Source organism: Coptis chinensis, chromosome 5 (assembly GCF_015680905.1).
Source record: "Coptis chinensis isolate HL-2020 chromosome 5, ASM1568090v1, whole genome shotgun sequence".
Taxonomy (NCBI): Eukaryota; Viridiplantae; Streptophyta; class Magnoliopsida; order Ranunculales; family Ranunculaceae; genus Coptis; species Coptis chinensis.
This window is the reverse complement of record NC_141460.1, coordinates 72223551-72234606: the sequence shown is the minus strand read 5'-3', so window position 1 is coordinate 72234606 and position 11056 is coordinate 72223551. Positions and strand designations below refer to the sequence as shown.

At 36.0% G+C, this 11056-nt stretch overlaps 1 protein-coding gene across 6 annotated transcripts; it reads right to left on the bottom strand.

Annotated features, from left to right (window-relative positions):
* Positions 1 to 6570: 6570 nt before the first annotated feature.
* LOC147498752 (tripeptidyl-peptidase 2-like) lies at positions 6571 to 10768 on the bottom strand. 6 transcript variants are annotated; one of them, XR_015195589.1, is made up of 7 exons: positions 10232 to 10768; positions 10056 to 10152; positions 9856 to 9964; positions 9640 to 9720; positions 8044 to 8130; positions 7611 to 7891; positions 6571 to 7059 (listed from the first exon to the last, which is right to left on the bottom strand). XR_015195589.1 is itself a non-coding variant. In XM_086560671.1 (6 exons), the coding sequence occupies exons 2-5, from the start codon at positions 10083 to 10085 to the stop codon at positions 7817 to 7819; spliced, it is 273 nt and encodes a 90-aa protein (XP_086416797.1). In that variant the 5' UTR covers positions 10086 to 10152; positions 10292 to 10385; the 3' UTR covers positions 6571 to 7059; positions 7611 to 7816. The 6 variants fall into 6 exon arrangements, 4 of the variants coding, with proteins under 4 accessions (XP_086416797.1, XP_086416799.1, XP_086416798.1 ...); XR_015195590.1 differs by having other exon boundaries at positions 10056 to 10097; positions 10232 to 10617; XM_086560671.1 differs by lacking the exon at positions 9856 to 9964 and having other exon boundaries at positions 10292 to 10385.
* Between the last annotated feature and the right edge of the window lie 288 nt (positions 10769 to 11056).

Genomic DNA, 11056 nt, shown 5'->3' with positions numbered 1-11056 from the left:
CAACACAAATAGGCATCCCCTGCATGGAAAGATTTTCAGAAACAATCGGCATTGATTTCAGCAGTATCTACTCCCCCCACCACCAACAACGATGCCTCTTTGTGTTCAGACAGCACTTCCGATATATTTATCAACCATGTCAATTTCTTTGGAAGAAGTAATATGTTCATCTTTACCGCTATCAATCGTATTCTAGGTGAAATTAGAGTCACTACTCAATTTGGAACCCACGGCATAGATTCAAGCTTCTCCACCTAACTGGATGGGTTACCCATTTTTTTGCCATGATCATGTAGCTTTGTGTCCTCAGAAGTTTGATCATTCAAGTTCAGAGATCTAGCAAAAGTGTCGGGGTCCAACATTTTAATCTTTTATAATCGTTTTTTAGTATTACTCTTCTTCTTCAACGGACACAAAGCTACTATCAAGTACTAAAAACCATGAGACCAAAGTGCAAAATGAAAACTTTATAACAAAGTTCATAATAAAGATAAAGTTTTACCCGAGAAGCAGAGATAGTAGAGTTCAAAACCACAGTGCATGGAAGGATATTGTCCGAGAAGACAAAGATAGTAGTGGAAATCTGGTTTGTGCAATCTGTGTTGGTTTGGAAGCACCCTCTCTTCAGGTTGCAGAGCAAAGTAATCTGCAGTCAGCCACATGGATAGGCAGTGCAGTCCTTTTGGAGTAGTCCTTGAAGCAAGCTGAAGAGGCTTGCCAATAAAAAAAAAATAAAAATAATATGGCAAATTATGAATGTGGTAAACTTTAGAAGTGCTATGCAATTGGTCGGGGATGACGATAACAAATGTGGAAAGAGAACCCCTTAATTTAACACGATAGTGCACTTTGTGATATCATAAAACGGATATATGAATCTCAATAGCTATCGTAGCAGTGATTAATGATCATCTGGTGGTGCCATGTGAACACAGTTGGCAATGACGAAAGCAGTCATTAGTCCGAAAAAGATGACGGTGTAGATACATATGCTAGCAATGTTGTCTTGCTATGGGGTACCCTTATCCATTCGGGTTTTCACATTTCAGCCATTTCATGGAAAGAAGATATCACGGACATTGTACACTATTAATTTAACCACCTTTCCGGGATGAAGGTTAGAAATTGTAACGAAATGGTTCGGTGCTACTTTGAGGTACGATATCAACTTCACCTTCTCAAGGTGGCACTGAAGTTTTGGTGAACACACCTGAAAACTCTACTACCACGGGCGATCTCGATCCCAAACCAATGGACAATCCAAGTTATACCAAAAAGGTTGTCTAATGTTAGGTCTTTGAATAGCATGAGGTAAACTCATCCGGAGGATGTGCCGCAACTAAACATTGAAAGCGGTATCAATTGTACCGAGTAGTGTAATTCAGGACTACACCTTCAGTCCACCCCAATAGCCATGAATCTGACTTGAGGGGTAACAGGTGTTCAGGCCTTCAGGGCACTTCATGCTCTTCCTTACTCAAGGCGGTATAATGTGTTTTGGGCGACGAAGACTACCCTGGGCTCCTATTTGGATTGCAATCCATCTCCACTCCACCAAGGTCGACTCTTCAACTATTTTTGATAGACGGGATATGGCTTCCTGAAAAGTTTGAAGTAGTTGTGAAATAGTGGATCTATTTTCGAATGCGCAAACTCCCTCTCTCCTGTGGTCTTTACTGGTTTTCATAGAATCTTGATTTCAGGCACAATCTTCAAATGCAGCCATCAGTTATGGTCGACAATCTCTTAATTGGCATGTGGGCTCTTCATTACTGAGGAACTGAATCGACACCAAATTTTGCCCCTGCTATAGCCTACAAACCATCATCGCATCTCTACTGGAGTAGAATGAAGAAAAGTTCTAAGCTGCCATAACTGGTTAAATGTCTGAAGGCATGGTGTTCTTAGAAGCATTGAACATGTTTTACATAATCTGTTTTAATTAATAGAATACGCAACTCATGTCCCTGAGTACATCTTATGAGGAGTACAAACCATTCCTACATATGCACATGCAATGGGAAGCATTCCAAATGTTATTATACGTGGTTTATGCTCGGTACATCTGACTAATCTTAAACAGGGGAATACTTGTTTTTCATTTTAAAAATGTTGAATAACTTTTGTAATTTAATAATAATAAAACCAACCACAGACATGCCCAATGTAGTTAGTTCATATAAGAAATGAAGTGCACATGTCTTGGCAGAACTTGGTGGACTGTCCTGTATCTAAGATAGCTTCCACTTACAGGAAATAATTAGATACCATTTGAGCATAAAACTCCAATGTAGATTATATAAATATATACCCTATTATACACAATTTACATGGAAATAATACATGAATATCTATAGAAAATGAAGGTGACATACCTTGTATACTACAACTTGCTATAGACGGAGCTTGTAGCTAATCATTTCTTTTGTAGCTAAAGCAGAAAAATAGTCGGGGATGCTGAAGGGATGAATTCATGAGTAAGGATTTAATGGTCGGGGATGCTACAAACGCCAAAATAGTTCTACACCTAGCTGCCACATCAGCTAGCATCGTACACCGCATCAAAGATACCAGACACGTGGTGTTAGGATAGACGCATAGAGCTGCCACATGAGGCACCAACTGGACTGAGCATGTGATGTTATTCTTAGAACTCTGTCAGCAATTCTCAAACCAACTTTTCCAATCACGAGATTGGCACATGATGCCTGCTGCAACATAAACAGCTATTAGAGGGGCTCCTTTTCTGATTATCATTGTCCTTTCTTTTTCGATTCTCACTCCATGTCCTAGGCTTTTAGTCTATTACCTTCCGTAAGTTTAGATCGCTCTTGGTTACTCCTTACTATTTCTTCAAGTTCAACTCTATTGTGCCTATTACACTTGGTAACTCTCATCCAAAATCAGTAGTGTTCCTCCTACACTTCATATCCTTTTTAACTCACCGAACTCCTATGGAGTCAAATTACGTAAGCTAAAATCTAAATACTCCTAAAAAACCTAGAAATCTATAGGACATCTTTCATTGGGTTTCTAATTTAACTAAACATCTAACTATCTCATCTATCCTAAAAGAGTCTAGAATCATTTTTCTAATGGTAGATCTTTAGTTCATATTAATTAGATATAATCAAACCCAAATATAAAATAGTAATAATAATAATTAAACTTTTTTTTTTTTTTTTTTTTTTCCCTTTATACTCTCTACATTTAGGCACGCTAAGTGCTTAACAATGAGGTTATAAATGGAACGATCCTTTACATCTTGAAATCATTCATCGAGCTAAATAGAACAACCCCTTTGTATCTTATAATCCAAGAAATGACATTTACAAATCTTGTCCTGAGTAAGATACTTTGGAGGAATTAGTTTGTCTAAGCATGCTCGTCGCGAGTAGTAAGGGAATAAAATGCTACCTAAGGAAGAGTCCGACAATGACTCATTGATAATCAATTACTGATCAAACATAACTTAAAACCTCTGGAAATAGTAAGTAAATAATCCAAAATAAACACACATGTAGGCACACAAACGGACGGGGAAAAACTATATTCCTTTTAGTAGAAAATGCATGTGGTATAAGCATGGTAGGTCCCGACATCACACAAAATGTGACCAAAATAATCACTTAGAATTAGAAATGTACAGATTGCATGATTCAGTAATTCCATGAAGAGTAGAATAAAATAGCCGACCAAACATAGAACACACCTCTTTTGGCGCCGCGATAATTTTTTTCCACAGCTCTTAAGCATCCATGTCTCACAAAAAGCGAATATGCAACGAAGATCCCCGTAATGACGATAAAATTAGGAGAATTGGCAATCAAATTAATATAGTAAAGTGTAAAAACTGACCGGCAATAAGGTAAATGAGGGAGGCGAAGAAAATAATGGAAGAAGGAAGAAACACAACCATCCGTAAAAAAATCGGCCAGACTTCTTTCTCGATCCAAATAAAAGCCCCTAATCGACGATGCTTGATAAGATTAATCGAAAGAGGGGTGAAGTAATGATGCATCATTACTGAAAAGCTAGAGGCGTTTCCCTTGATGATTTGGAACTGAAATCGACAACTTAAAAATGAATATTTGGTATTATCGGATAAATGTACTATCTCGATTGCGGAAGAAACCCAACCGGAGGAACAGAGTGTCAAGGATATCCGAATTTGTGTTTGGAAACAAAAGGCCTACCTGAATTGTCTTGACCGTAGGCTTTTGATGGGCTCCTTCCTCGGCGACCACGCTAGAAACCACCACGCATAAACATGAAATTTGTGCGAAGTCCTTCTTTAGTTACGTTCGATCTAACCGAATTGGAAGCATAAAGCAAAACCAGATCTTGGAAAGAGTTCATGAAGAAAGGAGGGAAGTTGAAAGAACTTCAGTATTAATGGTAGTTAAGTGGGTATTAATGGTATTTAAGTGGGTATTAATGGCAAGGCAACACACAGCGTATTATGTCAATATAAAAGGCGTGGATTTGGTTTTGCCCTGAATTTACATAAAACTCCTTTGTCCGTGTGTTGTAATTGAAGGGTATAAATAGAAATAAAAAATTAAATGATCTAATAGTCCTTTTTAAAGACATTGAATAATATTTTTTTGTATTTAATTAGGGGTATTAGGTGGTAGAAAAAAGGCTGGTCTAATTTAAAAGGCCAGGTTAATTATGGTGTATTTTACTAATAGAGATAGAGTTAATTTGGATCTTTTCTAAATATTGTTTTATTAGTAAGTTTCCTAATTGGATTCCACTTTTATTAACTTATTAAAAGTTAATATATTTATGTGGAACAATGTTTTATATATTCTTAAAATAGAGTTGTAGTGTTTGCCAAAAGTGGGAAGGAGTTCTCTCCCGCTTTTAAATTCAATTAATAATCTTACCTCGAAACTGGAAGCAAAGCTCCAAGGCATGTTTTGATAGACCGTAGCCATTCATAGCCTTAGCTTTTGATTTGCTGCGGGTAGAATTCTCAGGGGTGAATCTCAATTTGAGCCAACAAAAGCAAACTCATTAAATTTACATAGAAGATCGGTCTTATTTCTGGCATTGATAATTCATTGTGACGACTCTTTGTAACCTTCTAATATATACAAGTCGACCTTGTAACCTTCTAATATATAAAAGTCGACTCTATTCTTCTTCTCTGTTTACTTTCAATTTTGTTATGTTATATTGGCTTTTGGGTTTTTTCCGTTTCTTATACTTGTCTATATGTCTATTCCAGCTAATATACCTGGTTGTGTAACTTGTGCATGTAAAACTACAAACAAAACAAAGGAGTAATCAAAAGAGATGGAATTTATTAATAAACATTATTAGGGTCACTGCGTAAACTAAGAACATGAATATTAAGAATCACATTGTTTTCCTAACACTGGATCTTCCAATCGGTTGTGAATATTTACTCGGGAATTCTTAGGTCGTCAATTTCCATATTTGGTCCGCCTATAAGCAAGTATTCGTTTATTCCCTTTAAATAAGTATTCTCTTTTTTCAATGCTTTAATCTGCATATGAAGTTCTTCTACTTGAATATTTGCTTCGTAGAGCTCTTCACGTCTAGTCATGAGTTCGTTGTAGTTCACATCTAGTACTTCAAACTTGTATATCTGTTGTAAATAGCGTATGACATTTCCTGCAGCAACATTTTCTGAGTCGACTTTCTTGGTTTGATATGTTCCAAATGATGTTTGTATGATAGGATAATTTGGATCTTTATGGTATTCTCTTAGTATAGGCACATTGATTGCAACATCCGCTACGTACTGATAGTTCTCAAATATCGAACTGTAAACTGGTTCTTCATAAATCTTTTCTTTTTTGAGAATTTCTGTAAGTGCATTCTTCAGTGAAACATTGTGTTTTGTTTTGTACTCCATGATCTTCTTGTTGTATGTTTGAATCTCCATGACCTGCATTTTTTAATTATAGTAGTTTAATAAAAAACATATATTGGAGTGGAATAAATTGTGTTGAGCATGTATGCGTTTGGTATATATATTTCATAGGGTGAAGAGTTCATTTTGTTTTGTAATTTGACTGTAATTAGAAGTATTTTTAATTACATATGGAGATAATGATACTATCCTAATTAAAATATATAGTTATATGAATCTTATACGATTTTATTGCAACTGAGGTTAAGACTCCTTTTTTTTCCAGTTATTTGATTGTAATTAGAAGTCTTTGTATTTTACTTTACTTTTTCCACAATGATTATTTTGGGTCCATATTGTTTGGAATTTCTCAATAACTATTTTAAGCCCTTATGTGTTGTTTAAACCCATACATTGATATTGAATCAATTTTAAAAAAGTATTTTGCTTTGCATAATGATTAATTGAATTCAAATATATGAAGTATAATTATTGGTCCTTTTGTGCTGACATTATGTCATTCTATGATCCATTCCGAGGTTCCAATTGTTTTCAACAATATTTAAAAGAGTCATACCTTCTGACAGATTAATAGTCCAAGCAAATCACGATAGTCATTTGATTTTACATATAATGAACCATAGAGGTGCTCAATACAATTCCTGGATGACTGTGAAGTGGAATGATCAATGAAGGTGGTATACAAAATTTTCATATCTGCAAAATAGGGCAGAACCCAAACATATATATCCCAACACTTCATTATCCACACCTACAATATCCCAACAACTCAAAATCAAAGTGGAATTAAATTACAATCAAGGCAGAACACTAAATTAGTAGGTCTTGATCAGAACTTGAAGGCTTACAAAGACGATATCACACTTAGGCAAGTGAAGATATTTCATTGTAGGCGGGTACTGGAGGTTCCTATTGTGTCTCCTTCCATTAATCCATTGACTGGAACCTATGCATGTACGTATCACTGTGTCCTGATTCAAACCCACGTCAGATGGCTTGATTTGTCCTGTCATACATACCTTTGTCCACTCAACACGAAGCCGCCGGTCCTGTCTTCCAAATTCAGTTCTGTCTTCCAAATTCTGCCCTGTCAAGTCTTTGAATTGCATCCTCGGCATCTCGCTGATCATCCATATAGACAAAAGCAAATCCTATAACAGCAACAAAAGGAAATAAAATCTGGTAGATACCACACAACTACAAAAGAGGAATAAAAGAAAATCCAGGATCTCTATGTAAAGATCCCATTATCAGAAGATATTGGCTGCAGACTGTACCAATAAATGACTCACACATGACCCACACTGCAAAATCTAGAATCTAAGTGACCATAAAAATCAGGAACAGAGTCAACAGACCTTGTTTGATGAAGTAAATTATGTGAAGAAACAACAGTGTCCAAAAGTGGGTGTCTCATGAGGAAATCAATGTTGTCATGCTTAAACTTTGTTATACACTAATTTCATTACCGAGTAAAGCTTCGTTAAAAACATTTAAAACTGAAAACATAAGAAGAGACTTTTCATTTATGCCTAAAGTAGATACAGAGAAGCTGAAGGTAGTGGATATTTCAAACAGATCACTGGGGAAGTAAAAGAGCTTACCCCCATATTCTCAGTCATACCAAATGAACATCATAGATTACACATTAAAAAAATGATAAACAATATAAGGAAAAGATTCATCAAAGAGATTATCATACCTTGTTATCCTATTTATCTTCTTCATGATCAAAACTCAACGTCTGGCAAACCGAGGTCTCCATGGCCCTTTCCTCTTTACAAAAATATGACTTCTTTCCCACTAACTCTGCCACTTTCTTTGCAGGTCCAGAATCTCGTGTACCACTCAAACCGGTACCAAAAAGAACTCGATCATCTTTCTTGACAGTTTTATTAGATCTAGTTGTCATAATGTTTTTTTTTGGACACTTGTATCTTCGACTAGGCTAGACGCGATACTATCCAGGTGAAAGCAAAGAAGCTGACATCAAGCAAGAGAATAGCAATATTTAAACAACTTACATCGTTAGTTGCAGCTTAAAATATAAACCACCACAAATTTAAGTTCATTACCTCAAAACCACCACAAATTCAAGGTCAATTTGAAAAAAAATTAAGCTTAACCCCACTTACATTAGCTTGCTTTTGAACATAATCAACCCTGCTTTGAAGGTCTGCACAGATCCCTTTCAAACTGATATCCTCCACTTTTTTATGTTTCTAAACAGGCAAGTTACAAATCAGAATTGATCCCGTTGAAAATAAATAGTTACCTAAGAATTGAGATACTTTTTAAGTTTTAAACTTATAAGAAGTGGCAATACTTGCAAATACATATACATACATATTCGCCTATAAATATTTAATGAAGTCAAAGGATAGACTTGTTCTTAATTACCATCTCCATCTTTTTGTAGTGTATCATTTGTCACATAATACCTATAACTATTAACATAGATAGTGCAGATGAGGGCTATTCACTATAACATCAGAACATATAACTCCAGTGACTATTCACTATCGGTGAGATTGATTACGATAAATAATCATGCGATATAAGCTATCCAAACTTAAAAAAGCAATGGTAGGAGAAAAGGCACTGCAAATCACAAAAGGATGAGATGATGTAGACAATTACCACGAACATATGGGATGAGACCAAAAGTAGGGTACCATCGTCGGGCAACTAAACATGTCAATGGGTGCAATACTCCCTACGAAAACCGTTATACAATATATAATAGAACAAAAACCTAGGGCGGATTTTGCAATAAAGTGTGAAAATCAGCCAAACACACCCAATTCGACATGAATCACTTACAAAGATTACTAATCATCACAGCAGAAATCAAAGAAAAAACTTGACAAGAGAGTCCATAATTTGACCTAGTGCACCTCGAGGTAAAAACTCTTTCACAATCCAACTGATGAAATGATGAAAATGTTATAGAAAACTGTTGTCATTTAAGAACCGCCTACAACCAATTCTTCATGGCGCCTGTCACATGTTTCCATCCATTCAACATGACTAAGAGTGACTTCTTGACTAATTCATTCATGGCATTGATTCCGGTGAACTCATCATCACGGTACCACGGAGACCCACTAAGAATTTCATTTCCACCTTACGATTAATCCGGTATAAAGAAGGCTCTCTAAATATCACTAATCTATTGCCTTCAACATCATCCCTACATAGCGGTTTTCTGTAAAATTCACCACAAGTTTTTGGTGTGTCCATTGCATTGCACTTCTCAAGTCATAGTTACAATCTTACAGATAGTGCAAAACTCAGAGTAGCATTTTGGCGCATATTCCAGTATAGCTATTTTTCTAAATCAGCCTACTTGCTATATTTGAACCTTAAAATTATATAAGACTAAGCTATATGTAGAGCAAACCTGCTTCTTCTTTCACAAAATTGCATCTAAACTGGAAGCAGTTGCCGCCTTTTTGAAACTCTACTTCTCTAGTGTGTTTCTCTATATGATGTGCCTAGGCTATCTTTTGTATCTAGAATTCTAGACAAACCTCGGCGTCAATTGTCAACTCTTCATTGCCATTGCATATGATGGTACATGTTCTCAAAATTTTTTGCTTCTAACCTATAAGATTTTTCTAATAACAATGAAAGTGGAGTAAGATCTAATCATGAGATTGAAAATGAAAATGAAAAAAGAAAAAAAATACATACAACAAAGACAACGAAAACCAATTAATGCTAATAACCTGGTCAAATTGATCAAGATTTTTTACAGCCTCTGCAATTGCTTCCTGGTTTTTCTCATCCCACTTTTTCTTCCTTTCTTTCTGTTCACATACCATGATTAGTCATACTTGAGAACTAAGACATAGAGTTCAATTTAGTAAGTCAAGATGTTTCCAAATGAAGACTTGTTTGAATAGAGTACACAAAAATCCAATGACAATGACGCATAATCCTACCTTTAAACGGAAGTCAAACTGCTTGTGAAAAACTCATAGACCAATTTACATCCTACATGCCACTCCCCAGTAGGATTTGTCCATGAAGGATTCACAACCAGTGATATTCCTACATGACATAAAGACCTCGACATAAAACTATGATCTAACATTCAACTAAGAAACACATTATCTGCATATAAATTTATGCTAACACTAACCTGAAGCTCCAGTAATACAACCATTTGCATCAGCCTTAACAACTTTCGAAGCAACGAAAAGTCTTCATTAGAATATCATCAAAGGTGGATTGGATTCCTTCGGAAAAAAAAACAAAAAAAAAAACCCTAATTGAAATTGAAAGAGAAAAAAAATGTGTCGGAAGAAAGAAACACACCTGTTTTATTGTTGGAAGAAAGAAACACACTTGTTCTATTGTCGGAAGAAAGAAACACACCTATTCTATTTAGTACTGTCATTTACTTTCTAATGTTGGCCATCTCCTCTTTTAGCAGTTTTAACTCAAAGCCGCGGTCGGGTTCTTGTGAAGGATTATCACCGGGCGTCCATCGAGGTGGCGGGTTCTAGTCGGGATCTTTCACCCCACCTCTTTCCTAACATTAACCAAGTCCGCACTCTCAAGCCCGATTACACCATTGTTCCGTCTCAGATTGTGCGCCCTACGGAACTTGTCTTCTCCATTAGGTGCTACCTTACCAATCATATGTTTCAGTAAGTGGTCAAGAAACCCAGTATCCCCAATGTCTTTCCTAGCCTCCACCCTCAGTGTATATATATAGCAGAGGAATGACAATAATCAAAGTATGGACAGTTCCAAACACATCTGATGAAAGCCACGGTCGCAGATACCATCACAGAGTATAATATCATTATCAGTAGACAGATCTTTGGACCCGCATTTGGCGCAAAAGATCTACCACACCAAAATAAATAAGGTGCAATTCTATTAAAAAATTAAAATTGAAATTGAAATTAAAATTAAAATTAAAAAAGTTATGAGGTCATAAACTTGCCCTACATCCTCACTAGAGATCGGCCTTCGAGAATCAAATAAAGATTCTTCAAATCTTCCTTCCGCATATAAAGAGTCCGGATGTTCAAATAATTCCGTATTCTCCGCTTGATTCAAGAATTTCAGAGCTGCACGTTTAAGCTCCTTCTTCGGCTTAATTTTCTCAGCACTGCAAATTAAACATATTAA